Below are 20251 nucleotides of genomic sequence, written 5' to 3'. Positions count from 1 at the left end.
TAATCAAATACAAATAAGATTAAATCACGAGCTATCATATACGAGAGAGATAAACCAAGGGGTCCGACAGGGATGTCCCCTCTCAGCAACTCTTTTTAATATCTACTTAAATGAAATAATAATAAAATGGAATAAAAATTTACATCAAGAAATTAAACTTTCTTCTACACAGTAAACTTAAACACTCTCCTCTTTGCCGACGACCAAATAATAATTACAAATTCTGAAGATAAGCTACAGAAAGCTATTTTAGATCTAAATGAGATATCCAAAGATTATGGTATGATAATATCAACAGAAAAATCAAAAACTGTGGCCTTTAAAGGACAAGATCTAGCAAGAACTAAAATAGTAATAGATAACAAGATCTTAGAACAGGTGAATTCATTTAACTACCTAGGATGTATGATCACATATGAAAATGAAAAAGATATAAATGTAAAAATTGCAAAATATTTAAAAATAACAGGTGTAATTAACTCTATATTTAAACCAAACCTAGTTCAAAAACAAACCAGACTAAAAGTATACAATACATTAGCCTTGCCGGTCTTAATGTATGGAAGCGAAATCTGGACAATAAAACAAAAAGACAAACAAAGATTAACAACAGCAGAAATGAAATTTATGAGAAAAACTGCAAAGTATACCCTATTTGATCACAAAAGAAATGAAGAAATTATGAAAGAATTAAACCAAGAACCAGTAATAGAAAAAATTAAAAAATATAAACATAAATGGATGGAACACGTTCAAAGAATGAAAACAGAAAGATTACCAAAACAAGCCTTAAAGTACAAGCCATTAGGAAAAAGAAAACCAGGACGTCCTCTTAAACGATGACTTCTAAGGCCGGAACAGGCCATGATAGGCCTAAATCCTTGATATGCATGATGATGATGATGATTCATACAAGTATGAATCAGCCATCAAGTTCAGGCATGAATGATGATGAGTTTTTTAGGACCATCAACCCTCAACATGTTATTCCGCAGTTTTCTGGAGAAGAAAATGACGACGTTCTAAGCTTTTTCAGCTATGTCGAGGAAGGCAGGGAGGTGGACAGACTTCCAACTTTTGATCTTGTTGCATTGTAAGTTGGTGGGGAAGGTTAAGAATTTCCTCTATTCTTCCCCCATACTTAAGGAAAAACTAGACTATGCAAAATTCAAGGAAGTCCTCATCTCTCAGCTTTCTAGGTTAAGAAGCATTGGTCTAAACTTATGGAAATTACAGAGAATGGCGCAAAATGACTGAGAGAACGTGACTGACTTTTATCACAGGTTATTGAGCCTCACTTGGAATGGGTGATCTTTCACCAATTCAGGCTGGGAGTGAAGCAAGAGCTCAGAGAAACAGCCTACAAAAAGAAAGTAATTAACTTAGAGGAGTGCTTAAATGCAGTGAGAGATAAAGAGCAAATGCTTGGCGACCTTGGTCCTGCATCTGCTACTGGCTGTATAAACCTAATTAATAAGGAAGGGAATTCTAATAATAACTCCAAGCCAGAGAAAGAATCTCACGAGAAAACGGAGAAGCATAAGAATTTAGATAGACGTGAGGGAGATAGAACTGATTCCGTCAACATGAATTAAATAACAAGTGGAGTATTGGATATAAAAGAGGACCAATCGATAGTTCAGAGAGAGGTCGAACGCTTACAACAACCAGTCATAGATCGCCTTGACGCTGTTTTAACCCAGTTGGCAGTAGTATCCACAAAAACCTCTAAACTCCCCGTCCCTCAAGTCATTCGAACTGCTGAGATAGTAAGGTTAGAAGTTGAGAAACTGCAACAACCCCTGCTTGACCGGTTGGACACAGTAATGAAGAAACTGGCTGAGGTGAAGTCTCAAAATACATCAATCCCTTCTTTGAGACAAGAGAAGGACAAGACAGAAGGGAACCTCCTAGACGCTTCAGTTGCAGCAAGCCTGGCCATTTTGCTTGTAATTGCCTCAATAGCAAGCGAAGATCCAGCAGAGGTTATGATGGGAGATCAAATTCCCACATGTATGCAAACAGAGCTTGGAAAGAGTGTCAGAGGAAACACTACTAGTCCCCAGAGTTGACAGTAAAGGGAATTACCTGTGGTAAGCACCGTAAATCACTTATAGACACAGGTTCCCAGGCCTCTATTATTACAGCGGATTATTTTGAGAGGATAAGGCCCCATGTGAGGCATAACATCTTTTATTTTAGAAGGCCTATATGGTTATCCGGAGTGTCGACGTCTACTGTCCGTGTGTCAAAATCAGTATTCTTGAAGGTATATTTACCGGAGTTTAATATGTGTGTTAGGCATGAGTTGTTGGTCCTACCTAGGACATCTCACCCACATATTCATGTAATTTTTGGAAATGACTTTCTAGAAAAATGCAAATTTTCATGTGCCTACTCACGAAATGAGATATTTCTTATAGGAAGAAAACGATTTGGTAGGAGTCAAAATTTTCATTGCAGAGATAAAAATGAAGACTCACATGGAGAAGGAATACAATGTGAAAGTAACGTAGTGCAGAATAACGGAACTAGTGAGGGTTCCACTAACAATCAGATTAATTCTGAAAAGGCTTTTATCTCCAATGAGAATGATCAATATGAGACATCCCAAATATCAAGCGTTAAGTTGGTAATTGACCAAGGTGATGCAGAACAACAGTTAGAAGGTCACCCGAATAATAAAAGGATCTAAAAGTTTTCATAACAGACCGAGGAGAATCAGGCACAGAAGACAAGAAGTTGAGGTACAAACTCAGCGTCAACATGATTATGCAAACTTCCTCTGTTTTCTTTTTATGCTTAGGAAGGCTATAAGCGGTCTGTTGTGTTGGGATTTAGCTCTTGGTATTAAGGCTGCACACCTACTAACAATTGTACAAAACCTTGTGAATAAATTTAACGGAGAAATGATTAGATCCAACCCTGTAGATGGTAGCAATAAAATCAAGTATAGTCAGGAGGATAAAGTTCAGTTTAAAATGAGATACAATTTAGGATTGAGAGAAGTTTGGGGAAGGCGAGAGTATAAGCTGAAGTCTAAATTCTCTCTAGCGATCGTGTAGAGTAGACTTAAAGAAAAAAAATTTTCCATCAATTTTTTTTTTGTGGAAGGGGAAACCTATGTTAAATCTGGAATGAAAGGCTGAATTTATTCTTGAGCATTTCATTCAGGATTTAACTGAGTCGAAAATTTCAAAAGAAAAAATGCTTGTAAATAAGCAAGAATAGTAATTGTAAATATGCTAATAAGAATTTTGGTATTTTTCAATGTATTATTTCATAAATGGTCCTATAAACAGCGGGCAGGAAACAAAACATTGTTTAGATTATGTTGTATTACGAAAGTCAGAGCAAAGTATAGACAAATGTAATCGAATAGTAAACATAACGCCAGGTGGTCGCTGTGCAAAGTTGGGACACGTGCATTATACCCACAAGGGGACGTCATCGAACAGAGAAGGTGCTGTGTGGAAAAGACTTAGGTGACGTCGACATGCGGTGACATAATAGGGAGAGAGATGCGGGGAGTATAAAAGGAAGTGCCGACACGAGCAGAGCTCTCTTTCTAGTTTTTTTTTTTTTTGTTCGTGTTCAAGTGTGGGTCAGAGTGGGCGAAAGTGGTCAGCGGCGATGATATGGTCTAGTAGCGGTTCCGTCCAAGCATTTTCTTTAATGCAAAGAGATAACCAATGAATGGCAAAGTGCGCGGAGCTCCAGCCATACTGCTCCGTTAGAAAAGTTCCGAGCACGAGAGGTTTAAGTGCATCGTGACCGTATTCACAGGAAAGTCGAAACGGAGGACGATCGATCTCACGACAAGCAAGGCACCTAATCAAAGAAAGTGAAATAGGATCAGATAAAGAAGAATCTCTTGAATGTCTAAGCCGGTCGGTAATGTTAAGCTTTTATATCCTTGTATTTTATTCTTAGACCACTGTGAATGAAAGTACTAAATTTCTATTAATCGGACCTGTTGATATATCATAGGACTTTAGAGATCAATCCTCCAGTAAGGAATTGTGTTAGTTCTAGAAGTAAGTTGTTCCAGATATTGTTAATAGTCTAATCTAGAGTGTCGTATTTTAACATCTAAGAGGAGAGAAAGATAATAATCTGTGAAGTTGTGTTAAGTGAATGGGAATACGATTGCTTGTCTCTGCTAATGTCTTTCAACATGATATGCTGATTGTAAAATAGACTTCGTCTGCTTGTGTAGTATTGCAATTTTGGGACCTAGCATTAAGTTTGATTAACATGTATCATGTCTTAGTGAGAATAAGCATTCCTGTTTTATTTACCAAAAATATGTGTCTGATATTTCAAGTCAATGCACCTCTTGCTTAAATTTAGAACCTGAATAAGTTGAAGCGTGGGAGTTTAAGACAAGAACAGGCTACGACTGCAATCTAGTCAGAAATAAGTATAGTAAGAATTTATTTATATTGTAAGATTTTGAATTTTGTGATAGTCTGTAAGTCAACTCTCTCACAAGATTAATTTTCTTGTATAGGAATTAAGATGGCGCAGCAAAACAAATAAATTTTCTTAATTCCAAAAAAGGATTCGACTTCAGATTCTGAATCAGGAAGAATTTGGCTCTATCCTGAGACACTTCTCTTTGTTTGAAGGATTTGCACACGTTTTCGATTGAAGGAGAGGCCACGCAAGTCATAACATAGGTGCAGCAGATAAGATTCTAATTGGAGTATTAAATAAGAAAGGATTTAATTTTGAAAGAATTCAAACAAGTAACAAATTAATAAAATATAAACAAAAAAAAAAAATCAACGACATAAGAATACGCTGCCAATGTTATGTACTTTCAGATATCTGACTTGTGATGAGGAAGCACCTTGGTGCGTGTGTGTGTGTAATATGCCTCAACGTATTAGTAGCTGACCTAATGTGCCAAACTTTCACCATCCTACCAAAGCTCATGACTTTCTTTTTTCCAAAGAAAGCCCAAAGTTGTGCTCAGCAGATACTGCCCCCCCCCCCCCCATTATTATTATTTTTTTTTTTTTTCGGAAATTATTTCAGATGAAATCTCACTAACATCATTCATGCTGCCAAAATACTGATAACTTGTCTTAAAGGAGGGAATGACAACAAAACAAATTTGGAAACTTCTGATACAGAGGGACACATCTTGGAATGAAATGAAAGCGAAATTTTACAAATTAATATTCATGATTCTTTTACATACCGCCTATGTGGGCATCTCTACTAGTAAATTCAATAGTTCCATCATGAGCTTTTCGTAAATCTTCTTTAAATTCTTTATGCTTTCCATCTGTAATATATCTACAGGCAAGACCAAAATCGACAAGATGAACCTAAAAATATGTACAAGATCATTATGATAAGAATGTTTTAATGATAAATGTTAAAGGCAAGTTTAAATTCCTGGTGACATAAAATATATTATTATAAAATGAAAAGATATTTTCTGTGCACTTATTCTTAATCTATGGTACAAAACCACCATTCTTGCAAGCCATTTCACATCGTTTTTTAATGCTAGAGGCAAGAAAGCCACCAAGGAAATTCTATTCCCAGTAGGATGAGGATGTTTCTTGGTGGCCTTTGTCACCAGGGATATTGATTGGACAAATAGATTTTGTTTTCAAGAATCTGTGAATATCGTGTAACATTGCATACTGAATTTATATGCTCCACGAATTGGATTTTTTTTTTTTTTTTAAATATTTGTCTGGTAACCTCTTAAACATGTTTTAAAATGCTATTTATCAACATCACATGGAATGTTTTACACAGAATTTAAGCAGTGGAAATCAAAAAGGACTATTTTTTATATTTTAAATCAGATAAATAACAAACATGCTATATATCAACTTTTAAAAGAACTTCAGTTGATTTATGTCTGACAATTCTGCTTGCTTGGATATTATCAAGTCCCAGCACCACAATGAATCATAATTAGATGAGTCTTGGTATGTTAATCAGTATTATTCACATTTATAGGAATGAATGTGAACAGGAACAGTGACAAAGTAAAATTAAAATTTAATTGGATATGATTTATAGAAACACTGCATTCCACTATGTAATGAGATATGGCATTTTTCTGAAATGTATCTTTGTTTAATCATGGATATGGTATTGTTTAACTGCTAAGCAAAACTGGTTGCAAACTGGCGGCACACAGGCTGTATCTGGCCCGCAACCTTAATGATTTCTATTCTAAAAATCAATGTTTTTAACATTCTGCGGGATTAAAACAGAAAAAAAAAATTCAAACTTCTAAATGTTTTATGACAGCTTTAAACAAAAGTAAAACTTATTACTACAATTCTTTACTTTATTATTTATTGCTACAATGCAAACGCCCAGCAACAAAAGGACCTTTGTTAGAGCCTTTCTTTTTTCTTTAATTTATGTTTTGGTTCACAGAATAATATTGAATACGACCTACATCTGATATACATCTAATTGACTGGCCCTTTGCTACGTTTGAGTTTGAGACCCCTGCATTAAGATGAATAGATGAAAGGAACTCAAAATTAGTTTTAATCACCAATATAAAAACATGAGAATCTATTAATGTGACACAAGCTTGAACAGTGGGCAGAGCATCAAAATGTTGCATTACACAATTGGGGAAGAAAAAGCAGAATGTAAAGGAGATAAGCAAAATGGAGTCATCCTTTCTACCTTATTTCTTAAATATAAGTAATTTAAAGCATCACTGAATGGTGTGTGTGTGTGTGTGTGTGATGGGTAGTGTTAGTGGCATTTTCTGTCATTCATTCATTAATTATGAGAACAGACTCCTCACTAGAATGCATGGAGCAGCCTAGTTTAAAAAATTGTACATTAAAAATGACATTTTAGATTATTTATATAACCTATATTTTTTGTAACATGCTATTTTCTAGGCATACTCACTACTGATTTCCCACACTTGTCACAAAGACATATGTTAAATGTTTTATTAAGAAGGTTCGGATTTTGCCTTATCCCCTAGATCAGCATTCTCAAACCTTTTGCCATCACACCTCCCTTCAGTGTAACCTTAATGTATACACATCTCTTAAAAATCCAAACACTAAAATGAACAATAAAAACAATACAATGAACTTTATTTTTTATAAAGTTATAAAAAAAAAAAATGTTCAAATGAAACTAAACAAATTAGCATAGATGGGTTGTAGAAAATGGGATTAAGACTAAAAGGGCATCACTTGCCAAAACTGGGTAAGCAACCATTTGGGACATCAGAATTCATTAAGTTTTTGATTAACAAAATTTTGCCTTAGCAAAAATATGCTCAGTAGTTCAATGAGAATGGATTTATCAAAACAATGTATAAGTAAAATGTTCTTCAGACCTTTCCAGGATTCTGTCTGTACCTCAAAATTTGAGAAACCCTACCCTAGATGAATACCTTACTTGGATATTATGGTAGGTGTGGAAAAAAAAAAGGCATCAGAAACATAAGTTGATGAAGCAAACAAATTATGGTTTAAAATTGCCCAGATTGGACACAAAACAAAACCCACTCCTTTGAATATACCCTTCTTAGAATTGCAAGCTCTTTGTGCCACAACACATTTACTATCAACACAAAGGCTGCTAAAGATAATGCAACTTCTAATGGATACTACAGAGTATAATCATAAACTTAATATCTTACTTGAGGAATAGATCGACCTACAGTGTAATCAGCAGATATCCAACATAAAGCCAAATAAACTCACATATATTCATGGGATGTTACCGATGCTAAGAAACTGTGGATTCAAAATGCTCATCCTTCATACCTATGGTCTTCTCAAAGTTCAAAAAGAAGGTTATCCATTATGCCTACAGTTGATTGTATCTGCTCTCCCACTTACCATCTTGCCAAGTATCTTTCTAATCTTGTTCAAAACTCACTGACTATATTAGATCTCATATTAAAAACAACACTGACTTCAAAGATAAAAAACTGAAGATCTGTGCCTGCTAGATGATAAAATAATGGTTTCCTTTGACATAGTTTCCCTATTAATCAACATACTGCTTCAGGAAACTCTTCAATTCTTACAAGCCAATTTCCCTGAGTACACAGCTATGGATAGACCTATCTCATCACCTTTAGCTTTGCTTCAATTTGTGGATGATATCTTTTCTGTTCGGTTTCAGAGACAGAATTACTACAATTTTTGGATAAAAAAATCCTTGTACTCTAGTATCAAATTCACTGCTGAACATGAATTCAACAACAGTTTTCCCATTTTGGATATTTTAATAATCCATACTTCTACAGGCAGTATTAAATTTTCTGTTCATTAAAAAGCCTTTCTTCAATGGCAGATACATCCAACCAACATCCACCACAAAGGACAGGTATTATCAAATTTTGTGCAAAGAGCTCACGCAATCTGCTCTTCTGATTCCCTTCTATCTGAATAATTAAATAAAATAAAATCACTTTAGTGAATAACAGTTATAACAAAACTACCATCTAGAAAATTATCAACAGTAATCACCTCTCATCAAGACTACAATCTGATGTGATAAGAATTTTCATACGCAGAAACTTTTCTTTTTTTACCACCTATCAAGGAGAGGTTAGATTAGACCACCATCTGCCATTCTCATTCTATAGCAGATCCCCCCCCCCCAACCTTACTTACCTTTGGACAGAGACCATGGAAACATTTGGAGAAATCTACGTGGTTGCTCCCAATATTTCAAAGGCATTTGATTGTGTCTGGCAACAAGGCCTCCTGTGCTTTGTGATTGGATTTCAGTTACCTCCCAAGTCATTCCTCGTGTGTCATTGTGAATGGCTTCCTCTCATCAGATTTCTATCCATGCTGGAGTACCCCAAGGTTCTATTACTCTCACACTCTCATTTTCTGCATTACATCAATAATCTCCTCCTCCGCTCTCTCTTTGACTTCCAAATGCTATTCGTTGTTTTGCTCTTTATTCAAGGAAACCTATACCCAAATGGTTAAATCCTCAAGATCTTTCATAACTGACTTAAATATTGATCTCTTAATCATTCTCGAACAGGATGGGATGAAGACAACCCAGGTGAATTTTAAGTCAGTTATGACTTAAAATTCATCTCCTTACAGTTTACAAGTCTCAGATCCAACCAACCTTGGAATATTGAGGGGGGGGGGGGGGAAAAGCACCCCAAAAACTTCCTAATTCTTGATGATATATAGAAGACAGAGGTCTACTTAATAGGTGACTCCTCCCCTCTCTCTCACAGACTCCCTTCTGTCACTTTCCCTTAGGCAATCTGGTTCTGCAATATGACTTTTCTATAGGTTTTCATGAACACACCCCACTGAACCACTACCATTCCTTCACTTTCTCCTAATCATACAAGAACTAAAGCAGCCACTGGTCAACATCCAAACAAACGTCTCATTATCTTTCCTCTACACCACATCTATTCTTCAAAACAATCTTCCCCCATACTGTTTTTCCTGCCAAATATCCAATTCTTTGAGAAACATACCAACAATAGGCTCCCTCTTTCTCCTTATCACTTATCCATACATGGCACAGCTGTGTTATTGGTCTTATGACCTTGCATGTGTGGGATCATTACACACACACACACATATATATATATATATTTTTTTTTTTAAAATAGAGATTTAATGACTTTAAACCGAGATAAAATATTAAGTTTTAATTAGAACGATAGAACTAATTTCAGCTTTTTACAGCCTTCATCAGGTATCCACTAAAGGCAGAAAATAATAATAAAAATTGAAGTTTCTAAAAAACTGAGAATCACAGGTAAAAAAGCAATACATAACTGACATATAAAAAACATATTTTTTCAAGTTGTTCTATCCAACATGCCATTGTTTATTGCGTGCGTGCGTGCTTGTAGGCTCTCGTGAACGCCAGTATTGAACAACTGCAGTATGGCTATCAGGGATGTTGTAACTCAAATTGTTGTTTAAGTGTTCAGGATATATATACATACATACAGTAAAACCCCATTTTTATTCTCGCAATTTACGTCATTTTCCGTTGGTCCCGTCTTAAGGTCTATTCTTACAATACATTGCTTTCCCACCATTAACAACTTGATGCGGGCATTATTTCCCATGATTTGCGGTTTTTTTCTCGGGTGGCAATACTGATTTTCGAATCTATTTCTGCAGAAATCTGTGCATTTCTGTTCCTAGATGGCATTGCTTTCGGCTGTAGTTTCGTTTCTGCCATCACGGTGACTTGCACACTTGCAGCAGTAATGTAGTGATGAGCGATACCGCGATTTTTCAATCACAGTAAGAATTGATATTGCAGAATTCACCGCAACTTGAAAGTTGCTTTCAAGTTGCGGTGGTGGATTATCCATGTTAGTAACATGGAGAAAAAAGACAGAAATGTATTTGGGTAGAAGAAAAGATGGCAATTCTGTGATGTGTAGATTGGCATGATGGAACACGTGTGCATTTAGCAAAAGATCTTGGACTCTCCATGTCCACTTTGAACACGATAGTACTGAATTCAACGCAAAGCAACCTGGTGCTATGTCAAAAGGAACGAAAAGCAAAAACAATCAACAATTAAATATTTTTTTAAATAGATAAATGTAAGTAATTGTAAATTCATTTATTTTCGGTTATTAAATTTTGTAATCGAGACACTGTTACAATTACTTACAAAAAAGGCTAAAAGATGACTTACTAGCAGTAAGTCATCTTTTAGCCTTCTTTTAAAAATGTTTTTTTGAATGATAAATGCATGTAAACACAAGAAAGATATTTAATTAACCAAATATTTCAAATATATCTATTTTAAACGATCTATTGTTAATATTCTAGCTTGTATTTTTTAAAACTGTTCTTGTAATACCACTGAGGATGGTCTGCTATTTCCAGACCAAAATATTTGGTTAATTAAATATCTTTCTTGTGTTTACGTGCATTTATCATTCAGTCTTATGTCACAAGTATCCTTAAATTAATGTTTTTTTACATTTCCTGCTATCTACACTTTTTTCCATCAGTCCCCTGAAAAGTATAAAAAAGGGGTTTTACTGTATATATAGAAAAATAATACAAAAAGGAAGGATTAGCACTGAATAGGAAAGGTAAACAGCATTCTGCCAGTTCATTAGTGGTCTGCCATTTGACCTGAACTCTGGTTCTTTAGCTCTCTTCTCTTAACCCTAGTTTCTCTTTCACAATTTTTTCTTAGCCGTAAAGTATGTTTGCAGAAATCTTACCTGGAATCACACTGAAGGAAAATATAATTCTGAAAAAATTACTTTTTTTTTTTTTTACAGATGGGTACTATGAAAGCCCAATTCCAATCATCCAGAATTTGATAATCTGAATTATGCAGTTTTGTCAATGAAAAACTTTCATGCCCACACATCTAAGCATTTCTGGTCATAAGATACTTTATTTTGGCTATCTGGAATAGATGATATATGCACAAATAAACAACATTATTCAATTTCAAATTTTGAAATTGGATTTCCCTACATCGCTCTACTGCTTTCCTTTCAATAAGTTTATTCTTCATATTAAGTACTGAGCCAAACTATTCCTTCCATCTTATGATTACAATTACCCAAATAAAACATCTTATTTAGAAGTACTGGCTTTAGTCTTTATCATGGTAACATTGATTATGTGAATAACACCAACTGGTATTGTACCAATCATAACAGCAATCATGGTGTTTCTGTAATTCCTATGCTAACTCCATTGAATGGATACATATCTGCTCTCCAACCAACAGGCTTAGGATTCAAATACTGCTGTGGCATGAATATTTGTGCAAGTCTTCAAGTTTTCATTATCTAGTGTATTTGAGACTATCCAGCTTATTTAGAGGCCTGTGGTGGCTTGAAAAATTAACACGTTTGGTCTTTAAAGTTCCTGGATTATTTAAAGCCACACATGGTACTATGTTACAGTATAAAATTATCTGATTTAATCAGTTATAATTACAATAGTTCCCCCTCCTTTCTTTTTTTAATGTTGTGTGTTATCATAAGAATCAATTAAAGCGTTAATTTGATTTTTATTTATGTATGATAAAGTTTGCAAATGAAATGTCATAATGTAAAGAAATTTATCACTGAATCAGTATATGGCTTAGTATATATGAATGCATAGGAGGAGACAATTGTAACAGTGTCTCCTCCTATGCATTCATAATCTATCCTCTACCATTATGTTAAGTAATCACGCCACCTGAGATTAGCCCATTCACAAATTCTTGAATGCTAACAATGTCAAGTTCCTTCATAATATCTTCATTTTTTAAATATAATTCTGCCATTTCTTCACTCCCCTAATTCTTCTCAAAACTTAGATAAAAAAATTATACCTAATTGACAAAATATTTTACACACACACACACATTCTCCATTCAAGATGATGTTGATATTTTTCAATGTCCTTGCCTATATTCACAGTCTCTATATTCACTGTTATTCTGATGACTTGCAACTTTGATATAGGCTGCTCAATATAACATCCCATTTACACCATAATTATAGCATTGAATAGTCTTTTTCTTAGGTTAGAAAAGACGTGATAAGGTCACATGTCTTCTCAAGATCTACAAAATTTAAATACAGAACGTTATTATATCCCCATCATTTCTCAACAATATGTCTCCAAGTGAAAAATCTAATCCTGACTCTCTCTCTCTATATATATATAAAATAAAAACAGACAAAAAAAATCCTTAGCTCACCTATGGTACTAATGCATTATAGGTTTACAAATCTTTCGTGATTGGAAATCACAATAAGTCAGTGACAGGAATGTACCAAAGTTTTACAATAAGCTTGCAATATTTTGTGGGAGGGATTCACAAAAATAATTTTTCAATATGTTTCTATAGTGACAGTGCCTATAACTGTACTGAGTTTGAGATTGTTACAGTAGTGCTTTTTCATTCTTTACTCTAGTTCCCTAATAAAAGCACAGTCTTTTAACACCAACACTGCATTAGGCATGACATTTGATCATGATATATCATCAAATCTCTGTGTGAGGTTTAAGCAGTTTATTCCGCTAAGTCCAAATTGTTAGAATAACTTCTTTTATTCATTATTCAGACATATCTAATAACAGAGTATACAGGAAAGTGATCTGGACATTGGGTTAGAAGCCATGATCAGTTCTTTGCAGCATTCCTTACAGGCCATGTGGAGGTCTCTCCCAGTTATTTAGCTCTGAATTCTACAATCTCTCTCTCTCATTGTGTGAGAACATTTCTCCCTTACAGTTCTGTCAGGTTACATCACTTAAATCATTTTTCAAAGTAATTAATCTAAATATCCAAAACACTGTTATCTTCAAGTTTTATAACTCCTTTATGAGGAATCAAAAATGCCAAAAGATATTTCTGTTTCATATTTGGAGAAAATGCAAGAGGCAGAAAATGAACATCTATGTAAAAGAGATAACTGATCAGCCAAGGCATTAATCAACTTAACTGTTATCTTCTATACTGACTCAAGTTTTTATTTTTTAGTGAGATCTTAGGTGCATCACTCCAAATGTGAGAACAAAATCAATGGCTGAATGGATTTGTACAGGGCGAGTAGTTCTTCAGAGGTAAAGTAATCCCCTTAAAATAAAAAGCATCTATCCCAATGGCTTTAACAGGCCTTTAAGGCCCACAGCCTTCCAAGCATGCTTGGATTTCATAACCGAAATACGAGGATAGAATGGTCACTCCTATGCCTCAAGGTATTCTTGGCTGTATCCCTGTGTGTTCACGGGGCCGGTTTGCCTGCTTGCGGGATGAAAAACACCAGATAAACTGGCAGGAAAAACCCTACTACCTGCGCCCAAGACCGGCTAACTTGGCTATGGCTGAGGAAGATCCTTCAGCTCCTCACGTCTCTGACAGGAATCGAACCTAGGACACTCCTTCCCCAGGCATATGGTTGCGAAGCACAAAGTAGGCTAACCTCATGGACAAATAAAAAGCATACTTTAGTGAATACTGAGGCAGCAATATTTGTCCTAAGTTTATCTTTAGAATGAGACTAGTATTATCCCAAGCAGAGAAACTGCATTTTATCCAGAGATATGGATGTTTTCAAAAGTAAGACTAGAAGGATTATTTTTTGTGAGAAATAAAACAGGACTGAGTATTGCTAGTACTGAAATTAACAATGGCAATTTCAATAAAGAATGGTTTAAAGTTGTAGAAGTAGATATTTTTAATTGTTTGCAATGAAATGCAATGAAAATGAAAGATTTGTCAAACGAGAAAGAAAAATGCAGTATAAAGTCATCAGCAAAATTATGGACCAGAATTACTGTCAACTGGAAAAAGCTCACTGATATATGAAGGGGGGGGGGGGGTTACCCCAAAATAACCAGAATCTGAACTTAAAGCAAACACATTTTCTAGTTAAAGATGCTGCCTGCTGCTGCTGCTAGGCATCCTGAGTGCGCAGTTTTCCATGCCAGTCTGGCAAACGGCATCATCCTATGTGAACTGGTTTGTTGTTCTGGCTGCTTTTTTGTTGGGGCTTACAAGCAAGTTCGTAGATTTTGTAATGGCTGACCACAAGGAACAGAGTATGCATGAAATTTTGTTTTCCTTTTGGGTAAAACTGCAGCTGAGACTATTGTTATGCTTCAGCAAGCCTTTAAGGATGACACTTTAGGTAAAATGCAGGGTTACTAATGGTTTTCTCATTTCAAAAATGGGGACATATCAGTCTTCAACTGATAAGTCCCCAGTTGAAACCATGATCTGGCCAACCTTCGGCAAGCAGAAATGATTAAAACATTGAAAAAGTTTGCCAGGCAATCAATGAAGATTGTTGACAGACCAATGAGCAAGCTTCTGAAGAGACAAATTTGTCATGGAGTTCGTGCCAGCGAATTTTTGCAAATGAAAAGTTCTTGACAAAAAACAATATGTCGGTTGTTCCTCACCCAATCTCTCTTTCTCCCTCTCTCCATGTGACTTTTTTTTTTTACCCCCACGGATAAAGAAAACCATTAAAGAGCAGCGATTCACTGATGTGGAAGAAGTGAAAGAAAACTCACTGGAGGCTATAAACAGTATTCCAGAACTGTTTCCAGCAGTGGAAAAAACATTGGGACAAGTGCACTGACTCACATGGAGAGTACTTTGAAAGAGACTAAAGTATGTATTATAAACTTTAAATTAGCATCTTTCAAAGAAAATTCAGAATGGATGGAGGCAATGATATTTTTAATCATTAAAGATTAAAAAGAACTTCTCAAGTTTTAAATTCTCTGAAAAGTATATTAAAGGCATAAAGGATATAATTGGTATAAAGGGCAAATATGTTTACCATTTAGCAAGGATTGTTAGATAGTTTCCAGTTAGCAACCTGTACAAGTTGGTTTTTTGGTATAAGTCAAAATGGATGTGTGCATCTAGAAAGGAAATACCTTTTGATGATTCTTTTTCTAGTTGGAACTTAATACAAGGAGGTGCAGCATTGATTATTTTATTTATTCATTTATTTTTTTTTTAGAAATGATTGCAATTCGGTGCGACTCCAAACTGCAAAGATGGCTCAATGAGACCCAAAACCACAGTTAAACTGTAGGTTTTGGGTTCAGAGAGAAGATTCTTTCTTCCAGGTGTTCAAGATAATAGTTGGCTAAGTTAGGTGATGGAGTGATCAAGTGATGGAGTGGACGTAATCAAATTTAAAATTACATCTGGTTACTTCATGTGGAAATATAAAATATACAAACAAGTGGAAGGAACTGCAATGAGCTCATCCCTATAACTTACCCTACCAACTTTTATCTTGAACACCTAGAAGAAAGAAGCACACAGAATCAGAACATTTCTATAAAAAAAGTAACACCCTACATCCTCATATTGAGTTTACACTACAAAAAGAATCATCAAAAGGTATTTCCTTTCTAGATATACACATCTAACATAACTAAGATGGATCCATTTTGATTTCTACCTAAAACCAACTTTTACATGTCACTATATCCACTATACATCAGCCACCATCATCCATCTAAAATATATGACATCATAAAATCCCTAGCATCAAGAGCACACAAAATTTGCTTCTCTGAAGAATCTCTAGAACAGGAACTGGAAACTATCAAACAAACAGTCTTACTAAGTGGTTATAATCCAAGAATAACTCAGAAAATAATTAGCAACTCTCCTGTACAGCAACCCAGACAAGAAGAAGCCCATAGGACTCCTATACTATATCATATATTAACACGTTCGCTACCACGCTCCTCGGGCATAGTTTGATACCAAAAGCCAAGCAATTTCACTTCTTCAAGGTTGGTATGAGTATATTCGTAGTTGGCTTGTGAGGCTCATATACCAACTACAAGTATACACACTTTCCTGCTACGCTCCACACGCCAAGCACTTTCACTTCTTCAAGGTCAGTACTAGTGATCTCATTGCTGGCAGTAAGTGTCATACGAGTATATTCGTAGTTGGCTTGTGAAGCTCATATACCAACTACGAGTATACTCGTAGTTGGCAGCGAATGTATTAAAGATGTCTCTATGAAAAAAAATATAAACTCATTGCTATCCATAAACCCATCAATCAAATTCATAACCTGCTACCTTCTCCAAAAGAAGAAACTCTCTTCACTGATGCTATCCGGCATATACAAAGTATCATGTTTGTGCAACTTGTCTTGCTATGGACAAACAGGAAGATCTGCCAATAAATGTATCTTTGAACATAAAGACCACATCCAGCTTATCAAACCTCACAAATCTAGCCTGGCACAACATAGGATTGAAAACACCAAGCTACTACACAGATCAATATATATAACCATGAATGTTTATACAAAGAAAGTGGAGAAGCTCTATTTCATTGACCTAACCTCAATCTACCTTACTATTCCTAAATTGTGTCATCCTAAACTGCATTAAACAAATCTGTAATCTAGTTTTTAACTCAACTATTTTAATTTTATTTTCAGCCCAGTAGTTTTAACCTATGAATACATGACTGTATACATAGAGGGATTCCAATTTAATGCATGCACTGCACTGTTCTTTATTCAAATTTCTTATTGTTGTTCACTGTTTGTACTGATGATGTCTTACAATACACAAGATGAAATATCTGTATAATAAACTTAATTTTTACTGTGATACACGTGATTCCACAGTCAGAGACTGATTCAAGTTATCTGATAAGTGTGAGATCAGTGATAAACAGCAAATGGCTCAGCTTTTTTTATCTGCTGGATCACTGCAATTGATAAAGAAAAGCCATGAATGGACTGATGAAAATCAGCATTTAAAGAAAGAAAACTGAAATGTTCTTCCAATAAAATGGATGGAGGCATTAGGAGAATAACAGAGACAGCAAATTAACTGGATAAAATGAGGCATAGCTATTTTTAGCCATAAAAGATTGAAAAGAAGAGATTTTTAAAGTTTTAAACACTTTGACACATCATAGTGGGTCAACACAAAAGAAAACATATGCAAAAATGCCACCTTCAGATGAAAGGAGAAAATCTGAATTTTCTGTTAGGAAAAGGGTTCCGTAAGATTGTAATTTTGCATTATTACTACTACAGTATCGATCACATCTTTCTTTTCCCAGAGCCTTTTAAGCTGTTGAAATTCACTGTTAATGTATATATCAGCATTCATAAGAAGAAATGAAATATTCAAAGAATTAGATAGTATTATCTTTGGTCCTATCCCTTTGGACAATTTTTATGCTAAATATTTAGAAACCACAGCCACATATACTAAAACTTATAGTCTATATATGCTATGTTGATGTCATGTTTGTTATTTGCGATCATGATCCAGACTCAACTAATTCGATACTTTTTTTTTAGTAGATTTAAGCAGACTGCAAAAACATGCTTCACTATAATAAAAAGCAAGGAAAAAAATTTTACCCTCTTAACTATAAGTATTTCAAACAGTTCATTATAATTTTTTGTTTTAATTGTAAAACTTTACATACATGCACAAAGGTAGATCCTTATATAAATTATTCACATATATACCTAGCCAATAACAGAGTATCCTTAAGCACTTTCCACTGAACTAAACTAAATACAGCTGACTAACTCACTATGCAGAACTATGGGACTATGGTTTGTTATAATGAATTTTCAGTAGAATGTTACTGTGCCTATATGGATTTGGTTAGGATTTGTTTGGTAGGTTATAGTGAGGGTCATCTGTATCTGTACCTATCAATGCGTACAGTATCTGTAAAATAGATAAAATTCTATAATCTCCTCATCTCCCATGACACACAGGATCAGAGCAAAATTATTGCTGTTCCACATCCATGGGATATTCTGAAAAAGATAAGCCAAAGAGATATATATAAATATAATCACATCACTTTTAAATCAAGGAAAGTGTGGTTTAAAAGTGGGTCAACACATATTTTTAATAAATAAGTTAATACAGAAAAGTAGCAAATTTTATTTGTTACTCTAATGACTAACTTCGTCATTTGAGTAATAGACAAATGCCACTTGAAGTAATACGTGTTCTATAAGTTAGCCTACTTTTTCGTGTGTATATTTTTTATGTTCTTCAAGACATATGCTAACATTTCTTCATGGTTAGACCATTATTATGGTGAGCCAGGTCTGGCCATTCTTTTAACATCTTCCACACATAGGATCAGAAGGAAGAAAAACAACAATACTACACAGAAGGGCTTTATTTATCCGAAAGGACATTTTTGGACTTAGGAGCAGTAACAAAGCACTCTATCTCACAAGTATGGTTACCTTAATTTGCTGAAAATCTGGGAGACTAATTCTAAAGAAACCTTCAGCCTTATAGATATAGGTATTTCTATTCCAGAGAAAGCACTTGCTTTTTTCATTGCAATTTCCAATGGCTGTCAGACTTGGTAGTAGTGCCTCATTGTTTCTGACAAGTGCTTTTATGCATCGAAGATGAGAGGCTAAATCCAGTAAAGACTTAATAAATTCACAGCATATTTCCTAATTCAGTCTTGTGATATCATTAACTGATGTCACAATACCGTATTAGATAATACTGATATCAGTATTGATATAATTTGAAGATTTTACAATCCATAGTTAAAAACTCAAGGAATTATATTCTGACAAATGTTTGTATTTATGGATAAGCAATCCGAAATGAAATAATTTCTCTATGTGCAAACGTTCGCTAATACATGACTGATATTATTTACCTGTAGTTTCAGTATAAAGATAAACACAGGCAACAATGGCATGTAAATTTCCTATTCGTATTTCCTGTCATGAATTATTCAATCATTTTTAATGACCTGAATGGAATATTTGTATAAAATAAACTTATTACAGAATCTTAGAAATGGTGTGATTTCTGCTACTACTACCATTTTTGGTTGAAAATCTAGAAAAGAGAAAGTTCAGTGATACAGTTACGAAACAATATGAAAATTTTGTTCTCAATGTCCACAGATTTAAGTATCTATTTTATTTTTTGCAGGTATTATGTCTGAGAAAAATTTTCCCTGAACTATTTTCCATATAAATTACTCATTTATTTTAAAGAATACTCCAGCATTCTTGGAATATTTTTTAAAAGGGACGATCTTTAATTGCACATTTTTTTTTAAATGTCTTATTAAATTCCTTCCTTTTCTCAAGCTAAATTCAATAACAAGGGAAAAAAAAAAAAAACCTCTGGGTGTACACAAATCAGAGGAATAAAATGGTTGAAATAATATACTACACTTCATCAAAAAGTCCTGAATAGGATAAATATTTTACTATGGTGTTCATGACAAATGTACATTTGTGGCAGTTTTTTTTTTTCTAAACAGCATTTTGTAGTTTATTTTTTCAAAGCTAACTTAATACTTTCACCACTATAATAATAAAAAAAAACTTTTCTTTATTTGTATTGTTGAGTTTAATGTTTTCCTTTAGTGAACTAAAGGAAAACATTAGTGCAAAAAAAAAAAAAAAATGCAAATAAAATAAAAGTATTTTTTTTTAAAGACCTCTTTTAGAAACATGTGCACAAACATTAAAAAAAAAAAAACTTGAATTTAGGAGACATACTAAAGCAAGAATGAAAATATCTTAAATTACCTGATTTTGCTTTCCTTTTCCATATCCAGACAACAAATTTGATGCCTTAACATCAGCATGAATATAGCCAAAATGATGAATGTATTCCAAAATATCCAACTGAAAAGATTTTTTACATTAATGCATACTTCCTGTATATCTTATCATAAAGATATATATAGGAAGTATTCATTCTTTTAGAATCAAATT

General features: G+C 34.3%; 1 protein-coding gene across 2 annotated transcripts in view; it reads right to left on the bottom strand.

The window, feature by feature from the left end:
• The window catches only part of LOC150102617 (serine/threonine-protein kinase VRK1-like), a 254789-nt gene that overhangs the window by 74599 nt on the left and 159939 nt on the right, over positions 1–20251 (bottom strand). For both annotated transcript variants that reach the window (XM_090398681.1, XM_090398682.1), the window contains exons 7-8: positions 20063–20161; positions 5210–5339 (exon numbers count right to left, since the gene is read on the bottom strand). In XM_090398681.1, coding sequence (XP_090254807.1) covers positions 5210–5339; positions 20063–20161 — 229 coding nt within the window. The remainder of the gene's footprint in view (positions 1–5209; positions 5340–20062; positions 20162–20251) is intronic.

Source organism: Typopeltis vanoorti, chromosome 10 (genome assembly GCF_054136105.1).
Source record: "Typopeltis vanoorti isolate ZY-2024b chromosome 10, IOZ_Tvanoo_1.0, whole genome shotgun sequence".
NCBI classification, from domain to species: Eukaryota; Metazoa; Arthropoda; class Arachnida; order Uropygi; family Thelyphonidae; genus Typopeltis; species Typopeltis vanoorti.
Note: the sequence above shows the minus strand (reverse complement) of the source record. Positions and strands in the feature narration are given on the sequence as shown.